General features: G+C 41.5%; 1 protein-coding gene across 7 annotated transcripts in view; it reads right to left on the bottom strand.

Annotated features, from left to right (window-relative positions):
- RNF216 (ring finger protein 216) overlaps positions 1 to 25,738 on the bottom strand; it is a 120,462-nt gene that overhangs the window by 86,391 nt on the left and 8,333 nt on the right. For 5 of the 7 annotated variants that reach the window (XM_042240386.2, XM_004021061.6, XM_060405732.1 and 2 more), the window contains 7 exons: positions 25,402 to 25,523; positions 18,787 to 18,920; positions 14,651 to 15,505; positions 13,627 to 13,703; positions 8,996 to 9,098; positions 7,210 to 7,374; positions 1,987 to 2,101 (listed from right to left, as the gene is read on the bottom strand). In XM_042240386.2, coding sequence (XP_042096320.1) covers positions 1,987 to 2,101; positions 7,210 to 7,374; positions 8,996 to 9,098; positions 13,627 to 13,703; positions 14,651 to 15,505; positions 18,787 to 18,920; positions 25,402 to 25,468 — 1,516 coding nt within the window. In that variant the 5' untranslated portion in view covers positions 25,469 to 25,523. The remainder of the gene's footprint in view (positions 1 to 1,986; positions 2,102 to 7,209; positions 7,375 to 8,995; positions 9,099 to 13,626; positions 13,704 to 14,650; positions 15,506 to 18,786; positions 18,921 to 25,401; positions 25,524 to 25,738) is intronic. The other 2 variants (XM_004021062.6, XM_042240389.2) reach the window with 2 other exon arrangements.

Genomic DNA, 25,738 nt, shown 5'->3' with positions numbered 1-25,738 from the left:
ATGTACAGCTCAAACAGTACTGCTTGGATGGAAAACAGTTGGAAAGGTAAGGAATGGGATTCCTGGAACAAATGAATGAGTCTAAGCTTATGTACTTATAAACCTCCCTTAAAAAAAAGGCTATAAGTCATAGATATAAATGTAAAATCAAGTGTTATTTTCTATTTCTAAACTTTCAGTGTCCTTAAAGACGATCTTGGTAAGACCAAGTTAAGAATCAGAATCTTGGGACTTCCTTGGTGATCCAGTGCTTAAGACTGCATTTTCACTGCCAGAGGCACAGGTCTGATCCCTGCTCCAGGAACTAGGATCTCACATAACGTGAAATGCAATTAAAAAAAAAAAAAAATTCAGAGGTATACCCCCAAGAATGGGCTGAAACTAATGAGGTCATGTTCACAGTGAAAAATATCAAATGCATCAAAACTGAGAGGTCTGTGACTTCAAAAGCAAGGTAGGTAAGAAGATGAAGGTTTAATGTGAGACAATGGCGGGACATAGTTTGATTTTAAGAAGTTAAGGTGTTCTCAGGCTGTATGGTTGAAATTATAGAACCTAAATCTCAGCTGCTGCCTCGAAACAGCAGACCTCATTTGGAGTACTGTGTCCAGCCTTGTGCACCCAACCTCTCAAAGAGATAAAGACAAGCTAGAGAAAGACAGAAAGAAGGGCAACTGGGAAGATGAAGAGGCAACAGATTTTAAATCCTTTCAGAGGCAAGAACTACCAACATCGCAGAAAACCTCGGGAGGTACATTCCTGGCGTGATATAAAGGAAGAACTTTCTACAAGACACAGCTGACCAGGAAGGGAGTAGACCACCTTGTGACGTGATACTTCCTGTTCTCTACCACTGAACGTCAGAAACAAGTACTGAATGACTGCGTGTTAGTATGCCTAGTTAAGCATGCCTAGCCTAAACAGGGTTGCCTGGTGGCTCCAACAGTAAAGCGTCTCTGCCTACAACGCAGGAGACCCAGGTTCAATCCCTGGGTCGGGAAGATATGGCAACCCACTCCAGTATTTTTGCCTGGAGAATCCCATGGACAGAGGAGCCTGGTGGGCTACAGTCCATGGGGTCACAGAGTCGGACACGACTGAGCAACTTCACACACACACACACAATGAAAAACTGCCTATACACCGTCCTCACTTTCATTCTGCCACAGATCTGTGAGAATATCGTGTCAGGAGAGCAGCTTGCTGACCTCACAAGTCAGGACTTAGGACATTTTCTTTTAGATCCTGAAGAGTTCAGAAATTCAAATACTTTCCAACTCTATAGCTATCTCATGGATTTTCCATTAGACACACTTGAAGTTATGAAATTAATTACAGGTGTAACAGGAAGACAAATAGGAGAAAAGGGAAACATTTATGAAATAATCCACAGGAAAAGTTGAAGTGGACTCTTCTCGGACACAAGCAACTAAGATCAAGTCTGTTGCAAAATTCAGCAAGTTTACCTTTGGGAGGGTGGCAGTGAGGAGGGGAATTAGACCGGAAGTAACCTCTTTGAAAGAGCTTTCAGCAGTTATTTCATCAATATGAGTAATAGAACTTTTAACAGTTTAAGTGGCAACTTAAGAGCTGTGTGGCTTTGGCTGTGCAGAACCCACCCTCTCAGGTGTGTACATGGCTCCTCTGCAGTAAGCAACCAAGCACTGGCCCACTTTTCACCAAGGAGTCACAAGGTTAATTCTTTTGTCAAATCTTCAAGACCCATTTTCCCCTCAAGCTTAAAAATGTCCCTATACACAAATCTCTAACACTACACACAATTTTCCTTTCATGGTGTATCCTAAGCAGAAAGATGACCAATGCAGCCACTGTCCAGAAACACGGCCGTGCCACCAGCGGAGTCACATCAGCGACACCCCTCAGACTGCTGTGACCGGGCACTTCAGGCAGCCACATCACAAGGCCCCTTTGGGTTGTGTGAGAGGGGACCGCTCACCATCATTAACAGTCACATTTGGCCATTACCTTGTTCAAATTTGAAATCTATGTAAGAATACTGATTCATTTCTTTTCTCTTTTTTCTTTTTCCACTGGTTTCTGGCGATAGCTCCTGCCATTTTTTAATGGCGTCAGAAAAGGCCTAAAAATTGAGAAAGGGAAAGGTTACTGCTGTAAATGGGACACAAGAATACGTGAAATGCAGGCAATCCCAAATCTCGTTGTGACTCACAGTTTCAGCTACCTTCCCTATATGGCTTACCAGAAAAAGTAGTGGCAAAATAAGCAGGCAGTGTTTCGTTACTTCATTTTCTCTTTCAACAACTGCTGTCATGGCAGAACCAAGATGCTGACTGATGAAGAGGTGCGTGAGAAAACAAACTACGGAAGGTGCCCATGAGTCAGCCCAGGTTAAGCCACGTGGCAGAGGGCTGAAAGCCACGTTTCACAGGCGCGACGTCACATGGTGCTTCTCTGGCCAACAATCCCGCCTCCACGGCCCCCACGTTCTCGCTGCTTTCACTTCTCCACTTTGTACTGAACACTGGAGCGCAACATGCTTACGCCAGAGATACTCCCTTCTCTTCCATAGCTTTAGCTTCTCCCTCTTTTTATATCTCTCCAATAGGCATTTAAAGGTGATCAAGCCTCTGCTATCTTAAAAGAAAACCTTTCCGCCCAGACCTCTTTCCTCTTCCAACTACCAGCCCCGCCTTCTTCCCTTGTTTGTAGCCAAGCTAATCAAAAAAGCCACCTGCACATGCCATCACCTCGCCTCCCAGGAGCGCCAGCCCCCTCTGCCTTGGCCTCCACCTCACCTCTCCACTTGCTCACCTCCCTAACATGGGGCCCAGTCCAGGGTCTCTGCTTCGGCCCTCGCCCCCGGGATCCCAGCAGTGACACCACGTGGCCTGCCCCTCTGCCTAGTGTTTCCACGCAGGGAGTCTTCCAGGTAGCCCTGGCTCTCTTCTCACCTGACAGTCTCTTCAGGTCCTTGTCCAGGCTGGTGAGGTCACTTTCTATATGCTGACGAATCTCAAAATCCCTTCTCCAGTCCATTATTCCCCCTACTTTTGGTCCATTCAGCCACTCAATGAATTGTTTTTACTCAGATATCTGAGGCCCACCCAGCATGCTTGGCAGTTTATCGTTTCCCGGACAGAATTCACTATCTTTTCCTCCAAATTAGCTCTTCTACAGGAATCCTCATCCCAGGAAATGACACCCCTGTCTTCCATGCCCTGCCCTCCCTCCCTACTGACCTCCTGCTTATGCAACACTTAGGGGTGTGATTAAATGTCACTTGCTCAGAGAGGCTCTCCTGGAGCCTCTTAGACCATCCTCTAGTTATATACTCTTTCAGAATAGTTATCACAGTTGTAATTACATACTTATTTGTGATCTGTTTCATGTTACTTCCTCCCCTAGACTCTGAGCCTCTAGGACAGGGACTGTTACAACAGCTCATAGTGTGCCTTCAGCAACACGCACAATCTGGATCCGACACTCACTCAGTAAACAGAAGGTTAAGGGGATGTGCACGTGTTATAGGAATGCTGCTAATCAATCACATTCTGAACCTGTTCATCTTAAACAGCTGTGCATCCCTGTGGCAAAGCGGTAACAAAACAAGTATTTTAAGAGAGAGGATCAGCCCTGCATCTTAACCTAACTCCTACTTCCCTTCCTTTTCAAAGCTCCTCAGTGTGGGAATCAAAAGGGAGTTGACATTTGCTGTATGCACCTCCTGTAAGCGAGGCACTGCATGCAGCCCTTTCAAGTCCTTAACTTAGCCCATTTAATTCCCACCATAATCCTCTAAGGGAAGTTATTATTTATTTCACAGTAGAGGGAAGCAAGGCTACAGAGAAGGGCAAACCTTAATTAAAGCGAGGACAGGACTCAGGCCAGTCTTGGAACTATAGCTCCTCTCTTTGGCGTCACTGTGTCCTCAGTCAGATTTGGTGAAACTCCACCAAGTTTCACCTTGCTACCTATCTGTATCCCTGATCAGTGTCCTCCACAGCTATGGTGCCTTCTCCCTTGCTTCCTTTCTTTCTGGAATTCCCACTATACACGGTATTCCCCACAAATTCTTAGGCACCAGTGTCTGTACTCAGCTGCAAGACTAATTCATACCACATTTTATCTACAGGCAAATACCCTGCCCTTCAACCAAGGCTATTCTCTAAAACCCGGGAGAGGGAACAAGACAAGTTACTGTGACTTACATTTTATAAATGAGGTAACTCGCAAATCAAATGCCCAAAGTACTAGTTTTAACAATCAAGGATTCAGGCTGGTTACAATTTTCAGGGCATCTGTGACATCCTTTAAGGGATGACCTAAAACATGACAACTGACATCTGATGATATAAAAGCTGAGAAGTAGACAGGGACTCCTCTGTGGAGCCTGGTGGGAAGGTCAAGTCCAGAGAGAGAGATATGTTACCTGTATGGAGATAAAGGTGACCATTCAAGTACACAGAGGGAGAAACCTAAGCAGCCTGGGTAAGACCCTGAGAATGACCACCTCACACGACAGAAGTTAAAGGATGGCTTAAAAAAGATGGCCCTGTCCACCAGCATTAAGTTTCATGAGGGAAGAAACCTGTATGTCCACTGTGCCATTCCCAATGTGTGACCTATGGCAGGCACTCAGCAAACTGCCTGAAACAAAGAGGTAGTCGCATCTGTGGCAAGAGGGGAAATTTTCAATCTACTTGAACCATCAGTCAAGTGTGAGTGTGTAAAGCAAGACACAGAGAGTTGTCATCTGGGCTGGCCAGAGTTGGTCCATGCTTTTCCGTAAGATGGTACACAGATACCTGAATGAACTTTTTGGTGAACTCAATAAAGTAAAGAAAATGTATCTTTGTCAAAAGGCAAGGTGAAGGAAAGTCCCAAGATGACAGTCACAAGGCAGGCGTGGAGAGGGCAGCAGGCACGAAGTTCTGCGAGTTTAAGACCAAGTGGCAGAACTAGAACTAGAATACAAGCGAGACGTCAAGTCTAAGTTTGATCAAGATTCTGGATGGAACCAATTTATAGGAAACAGACGAACTGTTTAATTATAATGCAGGGGTGCAGTCAGAAAAACTCAGACTGTGGAAGCCTGTAAGATAAAACAACCCAGTTTTTTTTTCCAACAAATAAGCAGTAAGGAAAAACAAAGGAGAGAGCTTGCAGATTAAGAGACTCAAGAACTCACCAGCCACACGCAATAAACATATTTCACTTGGAATTCTGTGACCAAACAAGCTGTTTAAAGATTTATGACATATTCAGAGAATCTGAATGCTGACTGGATATCTGATGATGTTAATTTTTAAGGTGTGATAATGGTATTTTGATTATATTTTAAAATATTTTGCCTTTATCTTTTAAAAATTAATGCTGAAATACTTTATGGATGAAAAAAATGAAGCCTAGAAATAACTTCAGGTAGGGGTAGGCGGGTAAGGGTGGAAATATAAGACTGGGCAGGAGCTGGCAACTGCTGAAGGGGAGTGACAGTATGCAGGGTTAGGGCTTGTTACAATACCATCTCTACTCCTGTAAGCGTCTGATGTTTACAGTAAACAGGGAAAAAAACAGCAATCCATGGAGAACTGATCCTGCCTTAGTCAGCATGCCTTCCCTAAGCTGTCAGCGTGTTTGGGGAGTGGTACAGAGAGGATGCCCTACTGCTGTAGTGAGGAAGCCCCCAGGGTGTGTTTTCTGCCTCCCTGCCCATGTGAGTGTGACTTCCTACAAGGCGCAAGGCTCGTGCACCCTGTGTGTACAACAGGGAGACATTATAAAAGGGCACATCAGATTTTAGCTTTTGTCAAACATTATTTCCCCTTAAATACCTGATGTTCATTCAAGTAGCCCAACCCATCTCTTTTCAAAATCCTGTAAAATGTTAGATTAACAGCCCAGACAGACACACACCACAAAAAATATAAAGGGCCAGACAAATGAGGAAAAGGATATGGACGCTATGAACAAGAACTGAGCCATAAAACTCTACAATTTCCACCCAAACAGCGACAAGCTGGGGGATGATCAGACCTTCAATGTGGAGAAGCTCCTGCTAGCGAAGTCACTTCTACTGACCTCAGGATGTAGGCAGGGACATTCCTAATGAGGACCAACCCACTTCCAGACCACAGGAGCTGTCTCCTGCTGCTACCCTTTTATTTTTCATCTGGGCTTCCTGGGAGCTCAGAAAATGTATAAGGCACCACAGGATCAATAAAGATGCCACACAGGGCCCTACAGATGAAAGAGCCCCTTCTTTCTCAAGGTCATTAATTTGGAGGGGGGAAGCTCATTCATTTTTGAATGACAGTACAGACATTCCCTCTTTAGCAGGGGGAATTAGAAGGCATTATCTACCAGAAATAGAAGGCATTATTTCTGTGATCCCTTCAGAGTATTTTTAACTAAAATGAACCTGTAATTAGGAGTTTGCTGACAGATGCCTGGATCTTACCAAGGTAGAGGTGGAAGGGGCCTAGACTCAGCACTTTCACCGATGTTCACCTTCTTTCAGGTTAAGACCCCAGTGGGTGTTTTAACAAGTAAAGTAACTCCACATTTGCTTGCTAAGAGTCACCAGAACTTCAGCAAGAGAAACCGATTTAAAGGCAGGTGAGGAGAGGAACAGGCCAAGGACCCGCTGGCGCTGCTCTTCCGCCCTGGCTGTCATCAAAGGGCCTGCACAGTGGGCTGCACTAAACGGAACATGTCTGTTCCTCACTAGCGACCAGCACATCTAAGATCTGGAACAGAGGCCCTTAAGTGGAATCTTATTTAGAGTCCAAAAAGAAAGAATGAAAACCTTGAGAGCTTTCAGGAGTTGCCCACTCTCTTCTGAAGCAAACCACTACTCCCTGAGCAGTGCTGGGCTCCTGGCCCTTTGGACTCTGCTTCATGTTACCTGAGCCATCTTGGGGAGGATTGTGGGACCAGCCCCAAGAAAGAAAGCACACCAGGGAGGAACACACCCTTCCACTCCACATTCCACGGGGAAATTCACGTCCTTATGGTCACACCAGACCTTTCCTGCTTCTAATCTGTGTTTCTTTTCATTCAGTTCTTTCTGATCAGCAAACCCTTTGTCTACATATCTTCACCCTGACAAACTCCTCAGCTCTTCGCTATCATAAGCCACCCCAACTTCTGCAAGCTGAACCCTTCATCCTGTTATCACGGGAAGAAGCAGTCAAGAGGTGTGCCCCACCAGAAGACCAAGTAGAGCACCTTTCGGGTGATTGCATAGTGTCCTTTGAGCTCATGCAGGGCCCACTTGATGTCCTGACTGCTAAGCATTTTGAAGTCGGCCATCAGGAGGTCGGCAGCTTGGATGAAGCAGCGCTGGTCAAGAGGAGCCAATTTAGAATAGTCAAAAAAGTCTACTGTAGGCAACTGAAACGAGACAGAGGCACAACATTAGAGGCCAGACAGTGCACTTCTCGAGGGAAACCATTTGAAGAATTACTTACTAAAGAATAGAATAATCTGACTTGTACAGTTACTCTAAAAGAGGATACCAGCCCCGAACAAAGGTGAAGAAATGATGTTCAGAGAGGTTAAACAAGCTGTCAGGAGTCTGGAGACTAGTTTTGCTAGTTAGAACTATGAAAAAATATAGTCAGGGGTTTGAACACAAGTTTTTAGCCATTTCCTTTTCAAAAAATGTTTAGAATAAACTGAGTTTTTTTTCCCCCAGCTACAAAATACAGGCATACTTCAGGAACACTGGAGGTTTGGTTTCAGACCACTGCAATGAAGTCAGAGTCACAATAAAGTGAGTCACACAAATTGTTTGGTTTCCTAACTTTTAGAAAAGTTAAAATTACACCATAGTGTAGTCTAGTAAGCATGCAACAGTATATGTCTTAAAAAAAAAAAGCACATATTTCAATTAATTCCATAATTTATTGCTAAGAAATGCTAACCATTATCGGAGATTTCAGCAAATCAACCTTTTTGCAATAGTAACATCAAAGGTCACTGATCACAGATTATCATAACAAATATAATAATAATAAAAAAGTCAGAAATATCGTGAGAATTACAAAATGTAACAGAGATACGAAGTGAACAAAGGTTGTTGGGAAAATGGCACTGACAGATTTGCTCAAGGCAGGGTTGCCATAAACCTTCAATCTGTGAAAACAAAACCTGTAATATCTATAAAGTGCAATAAAATGAAGAGCAATAAAATGAGTAATAACCATACATGAAAGAGACAGTCAAAAAGAATTTGTGGGAAGTGGAAGGATGGTGCAATAGAGACCAGTGAAGCAGTTCTGAACTATACTTTCCTTCAATCACTGAACATACTAAATGCTAGTCTGGACCACACATGAAGACAATGATTAAGATTTTTAAAAACCAAACTGTTTATATCTTGACACAGGATTTGGTTACACAGGTGTATGCACTGTATATAAACTTTACTCAAAAAGAAAAACAGATATTAAACTCTAGGCAACAATCTGCATGCTAAAGTATTTATGCAGCAGAATGCTGATGTTTTTGCAATTTGCTCTAAAGTGGGTTATAATAAAATATAAGAGGGATGCGCTGATGGACAGAGGGATGGATACGGGACAAACTGGACACAGTAAAACATTAATTTTAATAGTACTGGCTGGTGTGTATATAGGAAATCAATAGAAAGTTCTTTTGGCTTTACTGTGTGTTTGAAAATTTCTTAATAAAATGTTAAACCCTAAGATGATACAAAGAGTCCTGGCCAATTCTTGATTCATCTTAGGAACCTGCTTTGTAGGATTAAAGATATGGAGGATTTGTTTAATTCTTTGTGAGAAGGGAAGATGGAATTACAATGAAAGAAGTCAAATACAGAACTCAAGGTAACTCAGAGGGGGAAATCCCACTAAAATATGTATTCTGAAAAACCTATTTTCCTGGATAGTCTTAAAAAAGTGCATCTTGACAAAGCACTTTATTCCCTTAAAAATTATGAAAAGAGGAGAGAATTTCCAGGTAGACACTGCAAACCAAGAGCACCACTTGCCTTCATCTCATCTTGGCTGGCAAGCAGGCTGCTGTTGGGATTCATAAGGATTCTGTCTTCTCTCTTTGGATAATCTGGATTTTCCAGAAGAAAATTACAAAGTCTGTAAAAATAAATGATGTTACTGTCACACTGCTTCCAAATGCCACACTTGCTCACTGATTCAAACATAATGTATGAAAATATAACGTCTACTCACATTCTAATTGATCTATCAGGGAATGAAAATATTTGCAGATCAGAAAAACAAATGAACAACTAAAGACGTTACACTGAATTTCTATTTTCACTTGCTAATGTGAAAAGCAATAAACATACCAACAGAGGTAAACTCCTCTGAGATTTCTGTTAGTTCTTACTGGTTGAACTGCATGGAACTGGAGAATTTAGATGAAAGTATCTATCATTTGTCAGGAAAACTATTAACAAACAAGGGATGGGGGAAAAGTCTCTATCACATTCACAATTAAAACTACTTTTCTAAGAGTTAATAAACAGAACATAAAAGACCAGTGCTAATTCAGTAATACTTTTTTTAACCCTATGGTAAATAAATCCCCATGACGATTTGAGGGATGCTCAGTTTACTGTAAGGCTGAAGGAACAGACCATGTTTGCTTAAGAAAAAACTCTCCCCGTTCCAAAAGCACAGCCTTGTCTTTTTAATCACTACCATGAAATCTTTCAAAAGCAAGGATAAGGAGAATAACCCATAAGATGTATCACTGCCCAGATTTACAAATTTAACTAGCAAGGCCCTTCAGCCTATAAAAACCAAACGCAGCAACACTCTGTGCTCTTGGGATATTCCACAGTGACAAGGACAGCTAGGGGTGTGCGGCATGAGCCACTTCAGCAGCAAGAAAGCTGCGCAGTCACACGGCAGGTGGGGCTTCCCCTCTACTCCAGCTTTCTTCCTTTCTCCTGCAGACTGCCTCGAAGGTGCCCCACCATGACTGCCCAGGTCTTCTCCTGAGTGTCAGGAATACAGCCTCTAATGAAGACAGGTCCAGCAGAAAGAGTCAGAGAGACAGTGTTCCCCTTCCGCTCCTCTTCTCACCTGGCGCCAGTGTTCAGGGACTGAACACTGGGGAGGCATGGCTCTTGCGCAAACCCCCTCAGGACCCTCAGCACTGGCCCAACGGCAACGCGCCCTCCTCCTCCTGCTCCAGGACTGGTCAAGCACCCTTCAACACCCTTTTCTTCATCATCACTTGCAGGAACCCCACATGCACTTTCCTGTTAAGCTCCCTTCCTATCACTAGGCCAGGTTCTCTGGAACACACGCCACAAGGCTTGAGAGGGAAAACCCCTTTCTCATATTACAGCAGTAGCAAGGGGAGACACCTTCCTCAAGAATTCTGAGCACATTTCCCTTTAAAACCACGGTCACTAGTGGTGACGCTCTGTTCCAGTACAAACTGATGAGCACCACAGGTTACACAATCTCTGAAGGGTAGCTGAGAATCAGTCACCATGAAGAACTCAGTATTTGTGGAGAAAGGCATGGAGTTCCAAACAATCCCTTTCTCATGCACACCTGGACATATTATAAACCAGGTGTGGAAGAGCTCCTCCATTTGAACCTTACTTGTTTGTAACGTTCAGATAAGTGCGGCAATCAAAGGCCAACAAACCAGCAAAAACTAGGAATCTGGGGAAGGATGAAAAGGTCAAATAAACAAGAATCTTCTTTGATAGAACAGCCATGCATGAATGAAGCCAGGTGGCTCAAGTGGGGTGTATGCAAGATGATCTTCGAAGAAAGAATTAAAACTCCTGTTTCCAGTTTTTAAAATCTCATCCTTTAAAAATTTCTATTTTTATACAGTCTCTAAATGCATTTTCTAAACCTATTTTAGAGGTTCTGTTCTTAGCAATTCATTTTGTATTTTCAACACGATGAAAAACTTCTCATAGCAACATGATGCAAGATGTGGAATCCCACCTGTCGGTTATCAGAGGCTCTCACTTTGAACTGTCAAAATTCATTTCCATTTTAAAATCTCCTCTACTCCCACCAACACAACTTTCCTGGAGTTAAATGATATTCAGTGGCACAGATAATTAAGAACAGAGTTTCCTTTCTACAGATATATGCTACAACCAAATACATTAATATTTACAGCCTGGGGCAAAGGCAGCGGGAGGCTTGTCAGAACTCAGATCTGCCCACCTACTGATATTATTCCATGCTTGATCTGACTTGACAAGCTAAAGGGTTTTGAGAAAGCACTCCCACTAAGTAAGCCAGGCTAATATTTCTAGCCTTTGTTCTTTAATAGTTGTTGCTGCCTCGATCCAATTTAAGTTGCATCATATGTGGGTAAAGTCTTAGTTAAAGAGAGCAGGTTACTGTCACAGGAGGCTCTCTGGATAACAGGCTTCTCCTGCTAAAATGACCAGCTGGTTACATCTAAAGATGACAAAGACTGGACACAAAATGTTGGAGAGTCAGCCCCACAAAGTATCAGCCTGCTCTACTCTGCTCTGGGCTTCCTTTCAGCTCTACATTAACAACATTTAAGTCAGTTATGAGAATTAACAATTCAGTCTCAAAAGTCCAGGGACAAAAGGAAAACAGAGTCAGGAAAATCAAACAGTAGGACTTCCCTGGTAGTACGGTGGATAAGAATCCGCCTGCCAATGCTGGGTATATGGGTGTGATCTCTGGTCCGGGAAGACTGCACCTGCCATAGGGCAGTGAAGTCCATGCGCCACAACTACTGAAGCCTGAGCACCAGAGAGCCTGTGCTCCGCAACGAGAAGTAACTGCAATGAGAAGCCCAAGCATTGCAACGAAGAGTAGCCTCCACTTGTCACAACTAGAGGAAGTCCCTATGCAGCAACAAAGACCCAGTACAATAAAAAATAAACTAATAAATTATACATATAAAAAATCAGACTGTAGGTTTCAAAGTATTCAATACAATTACTGAACATTTCCTTTCCACTGGAATTCATAAGACTTTGCATTAGGGACAGAGTTAGTAAGTCCCAAGAGAAAAGGATGTGTGCGAGACTCACGAGGAAGGAGGACAAATTGTCACAGGATCTGTCAATCTGATCATGTTTTAGTGACACTGCAGACAACTAACCTTGTAGGTATTTAAAAAACAATATATTCATCTACAGAATGAGAGAGAAACATTAAAGTATACTAAATTTCTAAAGGGTTACTTTGCTGCTGCTGCTGCTGCTGCTAAGTCGCTTCAGTCGTGCCAACTCTGTGCGACCCCATAGACAGCAGCCCACCAGGCTCCCCCATCCCTGGGATTCTCCAGGCAAGAACACTGGAGTGGGTTGCCATTTCCTTCTCCAATGCATGAAAGTAAAAAGTGAAAGTGAAGTCGCTCAGTCATGTCTGACTCTTCGTGACCCCATGGACTGCAGCTTACCACGCTCCTGGTTTAAAAAACTGAAAGCAGTGGCTGCCCCTCAATGAAGGGGACAGACAGGCCTACCAATGGCACCAACAGTGCCTTGGTACGAATCAGAAAAATCCATCTCCTCTGGGCTGCTAATCTCAGAGAAGGCCCTTCACACTTGGTCATGGCAGCCAGCTCCCACTCACACCCCTGCTGAATTCTACGGTACACAATACAATCTTGGAGTACTTTTTTGTTTAATTAAAATAACCTGTATTTAACAGCTGAAAATATAATTAAATTCAGTGTCTATTGTTCTTTACAAATTTACAGCTGTTCCACCTCTGCAGACTACAAGGGGGTGAAAGAGCATAAGCAGAAAGAGACTTGCCCGACTCTGTGCAACCCCAGACTGCAGCCCGCCAGGCTCCTCAGTCCGTAGGGTTTCCCAGGCTAGAATGCTGGAGTGGGCTGCCAGTTCCTCCTCCAGGGGATGGAGCCGGCATCGCCTGTGTCTCCTGCACTGCAGGCGGATTCTTTACCCACTGAGCCACTGGGGAAGCCCCAAGCAAGATGTATGTAGTATCAATGCTCAGAATTAACTAAACATCTTAATCCTATAACCACACGACTGCAAGACCCAGAAAACAGTCTGCATACAATTAAAATCAGAATTCTTCTAACAGGATGATTAAAAAAGACATAATGCTAACTGAAATAAGCCAGCCATAAAAGGACAAATACTGTGTAATTTCATCTACATGAGGTCTCTAGAGGAGCCAAATTCACAAAGACAGAAAGCAAAATAGTGGTTGCCAGGGGCTCAGGAGAGGAACTGGGGACAGAGTGCCAGTTTGGGAAGATGAAAACATTCTGGAGATGGATGGTCGTGGCAGCTGTGCAAAAATGCAATAAACATACTTAACCCCCCCGGCACTGCGCACTTAAACACGGCTGTGCATGCGCATGCTAAGCCGCTCAGTCGCGTCCAGCTCTCTGGGACCCCATAGATTGCAGCCAACCAGGCTCCTCTGTCCATGGGAGTCTCCAGGCAAGAATACTGGAGTGGGTTGCCTTTCCCTCCTCCAGGGGATATTCCCAACCAAGGGATCAAATCCGTGTTTCTTGAGTCTCCTGCATTGGCAGGCAGACTCTTTACCACTGAGCCATCTAGAAAACCCTAAAAATAATTAAAATGGTAAATTTTTATGTTAAGTACATTTTAATGGCAATTAAAAAAAAAGGCACAGTTAGTATACTTACACATTCAAATCATAGTAATTCTTCAAATGAATTATTTCCTCAACATACCCATTTGCTACATCAGGAAATCTTACTTCCTAGGAAGGAATAAATACATTATTTATTTGTCATTCCCTGGAATAATTTCAAATTGCAATAAAAATCAGATAGCAAAAAGTATACAAAATGACTAAACGCTAGAAAAGGACTATAAAGGAGGTTTGTGTCTGGCTTAAAATTCCACACTAGGTGCCCAGATTTATCTGTCTACACAGAACATGGAAAAAGGTCCCTAGAGACCACCTAGTCCTCTGCCCCCATTCCATGTATTCATTTTTCTCTTTCAGTAAATACTGAGCATCTCAGCCCGAGCAAAGGGCGCCTAAAGATGAACACAACACTTTCTAGTGTACATATACCCTTAGACGCACACGATCCACCAGACCAGATGGAAACACCCAGGGAAGAAGGAGTAAAAGACTGCTCAGAGGCAAATGGCTGCCCACAAAGCCCTGCATTCACTTTCTTGGTCAGTGGTATGTAACACAACTTGGTATAAAGACAGAAATGCTCTATTCCGTGTTTTCCAGCGTGGTGGCTGTTCAGACTCATGTGGCTATTAAGCACTTAAAATCTGAGTGGTGCCACTGAAAATGAAATTTCAGTTTCATTTAATTTTAAGACATTTAAATTTAAACAGCCAAATGAGGCTATCATATTGGACAGTGCAGCTCTAGGTCATCTTATAAACTTGCTTGAGGGTTTGAATTTGGAGTTAACTCAATTCCTTTTTAAAAACTGTAGGGACCACTCATGACAGCACCAGGGCACCCACAACCTGCAGCCAGAATCCCAGGGGGGAATGCTGAGGGGGTTAAGGCTAGATTAAGGAATTCTGATTTAATTTTTGTACCTCCAGCTTTTCTTCTTCTAGTCTATAAATCTAGGAAACTAGGAAAATGAGTCCACATTCACAATGCTTTAGTAATAAAAGGAAACAATGTATTTGTGTGTATAATCACTTACTTATCAAAATAAAACTTACTGTCTCTTTCACCAACAGTGCAATGAGTTCCTGGTCTACGTCAGAAGCTTCTTGCCCCCAAAGGTTTTCCAAATTGGGCTCCTGAGTTTCTTCTAGTGGAAATGCTGGGCCTGGCTCTTCTTCATCTATTCCTAGTTGTTGGTCTTCAAGCTCTCCCAGAGGATGGGCAGGCCGAGGAGAAGCAGGGTCTGGAATCCAATCCTGCTGGGGCTCCGGTCTCGCAAACGCCGGTCTTGGAAAAGCTGATCCCCGGGGCTCATGCTGATATAGCAGTGGGCCCAGCTCTGCTTCTGGACGCCGCTCCTGAGGTACAACCTGGCTTGGTACCTCACGGGGCTGCTGGTTCAGAGACTGGAAGTAAGGGTGGTCTAACCAGCAGTCTTCTTCAATGGCCTGGTCATCAAGGATATCAGATGATTCTCCGAGGTTGGATAAAAGCTCTGTCTCTGACTCTTCAGATGACTGGTTCTGAGTGTCCAAAGGATCAGCTTCTGGAAAAAGATTACCTTCTTTTAAGATAATGACTTTCTGCTCTGATCTGGGGTTGATAAGGTCATTGGTTGCTTGGTTGTGACTTGGTCCAGGCTTAGGTTCTCGTTCTGTTTGGCCACTTGGCTTCATGAATCCAGAAACTCCAGGAGGCCCAAGATCTAGAAATTCACCGTAGTCATCCTCAGAATCATCCTGTGTCCCAGAACCAAACAATGAGCTGTTATACACGGGAAAATAGCCATTCGTATCTGATTCAAAGGCTGCTCTAGATATTTTAGGCCTTTCTTCTCCCAATCTTTTGAGATCTTGCCACTGGGCAGCTGGTTTGATGAGATTGGGTCGTGATGTCTGAGGTTTGTATGTCTAAGAAAAAATGAAATTTTAATAATAACAATTCAATTTTTTTCCTGTGTCTATTTCCTTATGTATTATATTGAGCTTCTGAGGTAGGACAGGTTAAGAAACAAAAACAAGCCCCCCCCCCCAATAAGACCTATTCTTCAAATTTATCTTCATACTGAAATCTGATCACTATAGTAACTATAAGAATTAGAGCAGCCATTCAGAGATTGAAGCCTGACTTATAGTTTGAATCATAATTTCATTTGTGACCATAAAACAAAAGTAACTGCATGGTAGAGAAAATAATGAAAGAATGACAGCACAGCAGAGGAGTGAGAACGGTCAATAAGCACAAGGAAAGAGTCTAAACCTCATCAGTAATTTGGCAAAATGCAAGTTAAAATGAGATTCTACCCCCTCGCCAAGACTGGCAAACAGCTTTTTAGTTAGACAACATTAAACACAGATGTGCTCAATGTGGGACAGATGTGGGAAAACTTACTATCACTCCTTTCTGGCGAATTTAGGAGAGGAATTTGGTATTGCTTATTTTTAAAAAAATGTATATCCTTATAATCTATCAATGTCACTTTTCAATATCAATCCTATACACCCTTATGTATCCAAAGGGGGCATATATAAGGGTATTCACTGCCACACTGATTGCATCATAAAAAGAGAACACTAGAAGCATTCTGAAGTTTGTCCCTAAGCATGCAGTTAAGTAAAACTATTTATCTGCTTTACAAAATACTCTCTGACTCTCCCCCACCCCCACTCCGAGAGGTGGTTCTGTATGTGATGACATGGAAACTTCACCAAGAAATGTTAAGTGAAGAAAAGCCACAAAACAACACACACAGACTGATTTCTATTCTTTGGGAAAAAATGGAACACAGACATAAACATCCCATTTCTAAAAGCATATATGTGTATATATACATACATGCATGAACCCACACATGTGTGAATTCAAAGAAAAAGATTTGGAAGGATACGTGCCAAGCTTGTGACAACAGTTCCTCTGGGAAATCTCTGGGGCAGAAGGGGCTGGTGAAGCGAGACTAGTTTTCTCTGTATTGTATCAATTTCCACAGAGAACACAACCATGTGTTACTTGTGAATTTAAAAAGTAAAATGCCAAATTTTAAGGTAGCAGAATAAAGATGTCTCTGACCCTGATCTTTTCTGAAGTCACCCCAATCCAGAGAGAATGAGACAAAGAACTGAAAATCTCTGAATAAACCCACACACATTTGTGATCCCAAATCACAACATATGTGAGGAGGAGCTGATAAATGCAGTGGGAGAAGTACATCCAGATTCCAGGCAGGCAGAGAAAGCTTCAGAAAGGCAGAGTTCTCCAAAGCAGGTGGTGTGGCCTGCAGAGGGAAAACCAATAGTCCCTTGGTTGAAACACTGGGAATCTGTCCGCTGTCTGGCAGCAAGGATTTTCTGAGGAGGTTAGACTGAATGAAGACAGACGTCCCTGCTGAAGGTAGGCTGTCAGTGAGGCAGGAGAGAGAGAACTTTGATCTGGGCTGCTCTGGAGGTGGCAATCACGGCTGGGCAGTAAGAAAGAAACAAGCATACGTGCGTGTAAGCACACTTCCCGCCCCATGCAGCCCCAACATCCCCTGTCATAGGAAGAATTCCTGCTAGCCATGAACAGTGCCTGAGCCCTTCTCCAACATAAAATACCTACAAAAAGCCGGTCCAGGAAAATTTCAAATGCACTCGAAGTTGAGTAGTAATAAAACACAACCAGCACAGCAACCACATGAAGATATCTAACTACTGAAACAGAAGTGGTAGACGAGTGACGCACACGATGAAGTCTGCACCACACAGCGAATGAAACAAGGAGAGAGAGATGCAAGAGTACAATGGAGTGAAGAAATGATCAGCCATTCAATACACATGTTCTAAATCATGGTTTTGTAGAAATTACAGTAACTATTGAGAGTTGGGAGGGAAAACAAGAGAAGCTAAATGCAAGATCAAAAGATCAAAAGATACACTCAAAGCTGATAAATCAACACGTAAGGACACATGTAAGAACAGCATCTGAAAGTATAAAACTAAGTACTAGAACAACTGAAAAAACAAAACAAAACAAAACAACTAAGGATAAAAACCTTTCAAATCACCAGCAAGAACAGATGACCCCAATATAAATAAAACAAAACCTCAAAGATGCAGGGAACATAGTGAAAGATTATTTTTTTTAAGCAATAAAAATGTAAAGCATATTAAACACTATGAGAGAACAAAGTATAATAGTCATGTTAATAAAGAAAAATTAGATGAATTCACTCACTAAATTTCAGTTTCTTAAGTAGAACCACTAGGCAAAACCCAACTATATAATCAACTCCAGGCCTATGTCCACAGGAAAACTTCCACATGAATGTTCACAGCAGCATCATTCATAATAGTGAGAACGTAGAAGCAACTCAAATGTCCATCAATGAAACAACATGTGATACAGCCACAGAAAGGAACAGTATTAAGCAATAAAAAAGGAACTGAAGTACCAATTCCTGCTACATCATAGATGACCATGAAAACTTATGCTAAACGAAAGAAGGATCAAACAGTATATGATTCCATTCATATAAAAGGTCTAGAATAGGCAGATGTACAGAGACAGTCCATGGAATTCTCTAGGCAAGAATACTGGAGTGGGTAGCCATTTCCTTTTCCAGGGGATCTTCCCGACCCAGGGATCAAACCTGCGTCTCTTGCGTTGCAGGCAGATTCTTTACCATCTGAGTCGCCAGGGAAGCCCTATGCAGACAGAAGTGGTTAGCTGTTCTCAGGACTGGGTCAAAGAGCAAAGAGGAGGGAAAATAATGGTCAACTCATCAAATCAAGAAAAAAGGCAAAAAATCCCACAAGCACACTAAAACAGAAAAGGAAAATTGGAGGAGACATAGATTCAGAATAAGTAGAGTAAATAGAAAGAACAGGCTATTTTGTTTAGTTCTATTAAATACATTAAAAAAAACACTGAAAAGTATCAGTGGAAAAAAAAACAATAAAAAGCAACGGAAAATCTAGACATGTCGATCACCACAGAGGAAGCTCAAACAGTTTCCAAGAAACTGTTTCTTTATGAAAAGAAACAGCCCAAATGCCTTTAGGGCAAATCCTACCAAATCTTCAAAGAATAGGTAACTCCAACATTATTTAAATACTGCTGTAAGAGTACTCGCAGCTATTCTATTAATACTGAGTGTCCCAAGAATCAATTATTAACTTGAAATATATTTCATCATGGTAAATTTTAGAAAACTCACTTCCGCCAGGATGACATCATCATCCAAGTCCTCTTCATCATGTTGCTGAGGAGCTGGGGTGACCAGCATTGGAACCCCTTCCTCATCAGAGGAGTCAGATATGGTGATGGGTCCATCTCTGAGATTGATCCAGTCTAAAAGTAGGCAGAGAGAACACTGTTATCAGGAGGTGGGCATAATCATATTCAGTCCTTTAATTCAACTTTGCCCTGAAAAGGATCAAACCTAAAGCCAAGTTCATGGCTACTGGAGTGTTAACTTATCTCCTCAGGCAGCACATGCACCTAAGCATTAAAATAAGCCTTCTGTGCTGATCTTTGCCAATAATTCATTTCGGGAATCATCAGAGAAAATCTGACAATTACTATGCTCAAGATTATCAACTTTTTCTTATACTAGACTGGAGGAATATGTTGATAAAATCTTCTTGACTGGCAACTAAACAGTGAAATCATGGCCTCCCATCTCATCTCTACTCCTCCAAGGGAATATAAAACACTGTTTTATTCAAACTGATAGATCTGAAAAAAACTCACTCAGAAACAGTAAAATTTTCACTTAATATTTGATATTAGTTTGCTCATCTTACTTATAAATCTTGAGTATTATTTATGTAAATATATTTCAGTGGTATAGTCAAATACCCATTTAGCATCAAGACAGTAAGCAAGTTAAACTTTCTAGTTTCCTTTTTAAACACAACCAGAGTGCAACTAGCCATCTAGACGTAATAATTCTGTCCAAGGTCTCTAACTCCTTTTATTTGTCTGAAGATAGATCACATTTGATATGAATTACTGGATAACACAAACTGACAATTCCTTCAGAAAGCGCAATTATTTTTCTCAAGGTTAATGTCTCATGTACTTTTATGGTATCCAACAATTTGAAAAGCAATATAAAACCAATTATCTCATTTCATCCCTGTAACAGGGCTGTGGTGATGCCAAGGATAGCAGTTTAGTAAGTCCATGAGATCTAGGGTAAAACTGCCTGGATTCCAATCTCAGCTCTACCACATACTAGCTGCATGATGCCATTATTTTCTTCTTTAGGCATCCATTTCCTCATCATTGAAGAAAGGCTAACAACAGTGCCTACTGAAAATAGCTGTATTAGCTTAGAAAACCCACATAAAATGCCTATTTATTATAGTACTTCACACACAGTTAAGTTGTCTGATTCCAAGTCCAATGCTACCTACACAGCAGACTGATGCATCTAACAACTGACTGAACTCAGGGCCTGCAGAAGTGTACTGCAGAGGGCTGGCAGAATGAATCCAAGTGACCAGTACCACTGCATTTGAAACTCCACTTAAATGACAGTAAAGGAGCTCGTAAAAAGTAAAAATGAAAGTAAAAAATGTCCTCCTTTTCAGGACACAAAGAAGAAAAAAGGAAATGATAGCCAGCAAGAGATTTAAACAAAATTCTCAGCAGATTTTCAGAGGCAAGAAATCTAGAGGAGTGGAAAAGGCTCAAACCCAGTCTGCAGAGGTCAGCTGACCAGAGGCAGCTTAATCCATGTTGCAGAATCACAGATTTCCTTGAAAAATATTCTCAATTATTGTACGCCTTTGTTCATTTCCAGTCTTTAAATGGTTATTTTAGACAATCCTAATTTTACTGTTAATTCTGGGGAGAGGATTTGCCAAGTTTCTCATTCAGCCATTCCAGAAGACCCACCCTGTGGAGGTCCATTCTGAAGAGTCACCAACACAGAGAGTCACTAGACACCAGGCCAAGAGAGAAAAGGCGTGTCACTGAAACAGCCATAATGAGTAACTCTGCTGCCTTCTGTTAACTGGCCCCCTGAATGCTGGCAGACAGTCTTAGATTCTACATGCAGAAATTGTAGGTTCCTCTGAGGAAGAACTGGCCCAGAAAAAAAGACAGACAACAAGCCTGGGGCACCCAGCAAAAAAAGTTGGTTTTAAACTTATCACCTCACAGTGAATCCCAATGGTTGACAAGATACTCCCCAAAATACCACATATAAACATACTAGCTTTACAATACATACTTTAACCTAAAGTATAACAGAACAAAGTTTATGATTCATGCAAAAGGCCTGTATGACCTGTGTAACCATCACCAATGCTGATAAACGCATTTCTAGCACATTAGGAGCCTAACGCCACAGATCAGTTTGTGAGTATAAAATTCTCGTTTCTGGCTTCCATGCAAATAACTCGTCTGAGATATACCCATGATGCTGATGTTGCATTATGCAGTTTCCTCTGTATGTAATCTACTACACGAGTATGTATGAATAAGTTACTTATTTTTCTGTTGACATTCGACATTTGGGCTGGTTCCAGTCTTGGCTATTTTGGATAATACTGGTATGAATATTCCTGTATATCTGTCTTGGTACACTCATTTCAGCTGGGTACGTTCTAGAAGTGCTGAGGCACAGGGAAAGCACACGTTCAGGTTTAGTGGACAATGTCAAACAGCTTCCTAAATTGTCTATGCCAGCTTACACCACCACCAGTAGTGTAGGAACTTGGAACTTATTTTGTACCTCAAAATATGGTCAATTTTGGCAAACACATTAGGTGCAACATTCCTATGTCTATTACATCAAATTTGTTGATCATGTTCTTCCAAATGTTCTATATTCATACCAATGTTTGTGTGTGTTTGCTCTCTCTGTTATTGTAAGAAACATGCTAAAATCTCCCATTTTGACTGTGGATTTGTCCAGTTATCCTTTCAGTTCTGTCAATTTTCTCTTTGTATATTTTAATATCATATTACTATACATATAGAGATTAGAATTGCTTTATCTTCCCAGACTCTTTAACTTTTCTAAAACTTTTATCTTTATTGACACTTCTGGCTGAATTGTGTACGTTATCTGATAATTTAAAGCCTTTGACTGTGTGGATCACAATAAACTGTGGAAAATTCTGAAAGAGATGGGCATACCAGACCACCTGACCTGCCTCTTGAGAAACCTGTATGCAGGTCAGAGAACTGGACATGGAACAACAGACTGGTTCCAAGTAGGAAAAGGAGTACATCAAGGCTGTATACTGTCACCCTGCTTATTTCACTTATATGCAGAGTACATCATGAGAAACGCTGGGCTGGAAGAAGCACAAGCTGGAATCAAGATTGCAGGGAGAAATATCAATAATCTCAGATATGCAGATGACACCACCCTTATGGCAGAAAGTAAAGAAGAACTAAATAGCCTCTTGATGAAAGTGAAAGTGGAGAGTGAAAAAGTTGGCTTAAAGCTCAACATTCAGAAAACTAAGATCATGGCATCCAGTCCCATCACTTCATGACAAATAGATGGGAAACAGTGGAAACAGTGTCAGACTTTATTTTTCTGAGCTCCAAAATCACTGCAGATGGCGATTACAGCAATGAAATTAAAAGACACTTACTCCTTGGAAGGAAAGTTATGATCAACCTAGACAGCATATTAAAAAGCAGACATTACTTTGCCAACAAAGGTCCGCCTAGTCAATGCTATGGTTTTTCCAGTGGTCATGTATGGATGTGAGAGCTGGACTATGAACAAAGCTGAGCACCGAAAAATTGATGCTTTTGAACTGTGGTGTTGGAGAAGACTTTTTAGAGTCCCTTGGACTGCAAGGAAATCCAATCAGTCCATCCTAAAGGATATCAGTCCTGGGTGTTCATTGGAAGGACTGATTTTGAGGCTAAAACTCCAATACTTTGGCCACCTGATGTGAAGAGCTAACTCATTGGAAAAGACCCTGATGCTAGGAAAGATTGAGGGCAGGAAGAGACAGCGGCAACAGAGGATGAGATGGTTGGATGGCATCACTGACTCAATGGACATGGGTTTGGGTGGACTCCGGGAATTGGTGATGGACAGGGAGGCCTGGTGTGCTGCAGTTTATGGGGTCACAAAGAGTCAGACACGACTGAGCGACTGAACTGAACTGAAAGGCTCTGTTTTGAGGGTTACTATTTGCATAATGTATCTTCTATTCATTCTTGTACTTTTAATCTTTATTTTACCTTCATTTTTAAGCCTACCTTCGCTGGGTATAGAATTTCCATGTGAATAATATTCAGCAATTAAAAAGAATTGAATTACTGATACATGCAACAATATGGATGAATCAAAAAACTGCTGTGCTGAAGAATTCAAGTATGAAGAGTACATACTGTATGGTTCCATTTATATGAAATTGTACACAGAAAGCAGGTCAGAGTTCGGTGAGAACTGCCTGCAAAGGGGCATAAAGGAATCTTCCTGGATATGTTCTACATCATAACTGAGGTGGTGGTTATATGAGTATATTCATTTTTCAAAAGTCACTGAATTATATATACAGTTAAAATGTATACACTTATTCTATGTAAATTATACCTCAATAAAGACGATTTAAAAAATTACAAACACTTAAGGGGATGACACAGTAGAAATTATTAATACAGCTAATAAAAACAACTCTATGTCTAAACAAATCCTCACTATGTGTGCAAAATAAAGTTTATTCAGCAGAAAAATATATCTCCAAAGTTAGTAGTTTTCCAGAATTTTTGTTCTTAAAGAAACTCTGTTCAAGCATGTTTAAGATCCAATTTAGGAAAAAAAAACCCACCCCACAACATTAATTTGATATGCATGTTTGGAAAATATGGAATTGATCATATATACAAATATAGCTAGGATTTAAAACTTCCTAAATAACACCACATTATGGCTATAATCACTACCAACTCAGAATACACTATTAATAATAGCTTAAAAAATCGGTATTTCTTCTGTTTTTATAATTTGCATAGCTTAAGCAAATTTATTTTTCTCTCTTTATCTGCTTAATAAACTTTGCTAAATTTTATTTATTTATTCTTTGGCCGTGTCTCATGACATGTGGGGCCTTGGTTCCCCAAATCTGTGCCCGCTGCAGCAGAAGAATGGAGTCCTAAACCACCGGACCACCGGGGAATTCCCTGCTCATTTTTAAATGCTCTGAAAGCCGTATATATAAAATTCTATCTTTTGCTGGGAAAAAAGTCTTCATAAATACAAAGTACTATCAATAGCAAAACATAAAAAAAGGTACAACCTCTTCTATGGACTTTATAATCTTCTATTCATCAGCATAACTTTTTTCCTTTTAGCTTAGATGTAACTGTGAACTGGACATGGCACAACAGACTGGTTCCAAATAGGAAAAGGAGTATGTCAAGGATGTATATTGTCACCCTGCTTATTTAACTTATATGCAGAGTACATCATGAGAAACGCTGGGCTGGAAGAAGCACAAGCTGGAATCAAGATTGCCAGGAGAAATATCAATAACCTCAGATATGCAGATGACACCACCCTTATGGCAGAAAAGTGAAGAGCTAAAAAACCTCTTGATGAAAGTGAAAGAGGAGACTGAAAAAGTTGGCTTAAAGCTCAACATTCAGAAAATGAAGATCATGGCATCTGGTCCATGACACTTCATGGGAAATAGATGGGGAAATAGCTGAAACAGTGTCAGACTTTATTTCTAGGGGCGCCAAAATCACTGCAGATGGTGACTGCTGCCATGAAATCAAAAGACGCTTACTCCTTGGAAGAAAAGTTATGACCAACCTAGACAGCATATTCAAAAGCAGAGACATTACTTCGCCAACAAAGGTCCGTCTGGTCAAGGCTATGGTTTTCCAGTAGTCATGTATGGATGTGAGAGTTGGACTGTGAAGAAGGCTGAGCGCCAAAGAACTGATGCTTTTGGACTGTAGTGTTAGAGAAGACTCTGGAGAGTCCCTTGGACTGCAAGGAGATCCAACCAGTCCATTCTAAAGATCAGTCCTGGGTGTTCTTTGGAAGGAATGATGCTAAAGCTGAAACTCCAGTACTCTGGCCACCTCATGTGAAGATTTGACTCATTGGAAAAGACTCTGATGCTGGGAGGGATTGGGGGCAGGAGGAGAAGGGGACGACAGAGGATGAGATGGCTGGATGGCATCACTGACTCGACGGATGTGAGTTTGAGTGAACTCCGGGAGTTGGTGATGGACAGGGAGGCCTGGCATGCTGTGATTCATGGGGTCACGAAGAGTCAGACACGACTGAGCGACTGAACTGAACTGAACTGTGAATCAGGATCTGATAGGAAATTTCACATGCATTTAGAAATCTTAGAGAAATGAAGGGTCCCTTCCCTTTATGAATCAATGATTTCCCCATATTTTAAACACTGTAAAGTCAGGGAATACATGTCCTAAAATTCCCTGTAAGGCTAAACCAGAGTCTTCTGGCAAAAGAGAAGTTAGAAATGCAGCAGCAGCACCTTAAGTACAATCAGAACTTACAGCCCTAGAGGAACTGTACTCCTCTGCAATCACCATTCCTTCAAAAACTGAGAAGTACCACTGTTCCCGCCCTCCTCTCTCAAGATTCAATCTTCTTGTGATGGAAGACTCTTTAGCTTCACTCATGCCCGCAGGCATCACTATTCAACACAAAATTCTAGTCTAATGAGTCCATTTAAATCTGATGCTCTGAGGTCTGAAAAAGGAAACATTTCTGGACTCTATATGGTGCAAAACAGATTAATTTCAAATATGATATAACAAGACTAAGGGAAAAAGCAATGATGAAAGAGAAAACGGGCACACTTACCTTGTCCCCGGTGGCAGTGGAAATTGTTGAAGTGAATCACCTCTTCATTGTTGTTTCCCTCTGCCATTTTCCAACGCAGATGTACACCTATGCGCTTGCTAATATCTAAACATGGCGACCACCTATTCCAAAGGGCGTGAAAAAGAAAAAGAAAATTATTAAGAATGAAGAAGTGTCAAAACTCTTCCCACATATCTAGTCAAGATAGCATTCTCAGCTTATAAACTGAAAACACCACTAAAAAGAAAAATTTTTTCAGTCTTTTGAATGAATAACTAAAGTTAACAGAAGAGGAAAAACTAAAATTTTTTTTAATTCCTGCAAAAGAACATACAAA

Source organism: Ovis aries, chromosome 24 (genome assembly GCF_016772045.2).
Source record: "Ovis aries strain OAR_USU_Benz2616 breed Rambouillet chromosome 24, ARS-UI_Ramb_v3.0, whole genome shotgun sequence".
NCBI classification, from domain to species: Eukaryota; Metazoa; Chordata; class Mammalia; order Artiodactyla; family Bovidae; genus Ovis; species Ovis aries.
This window is presented reverse-complemented; position numbering and strand designations above follow the sequence as displayed.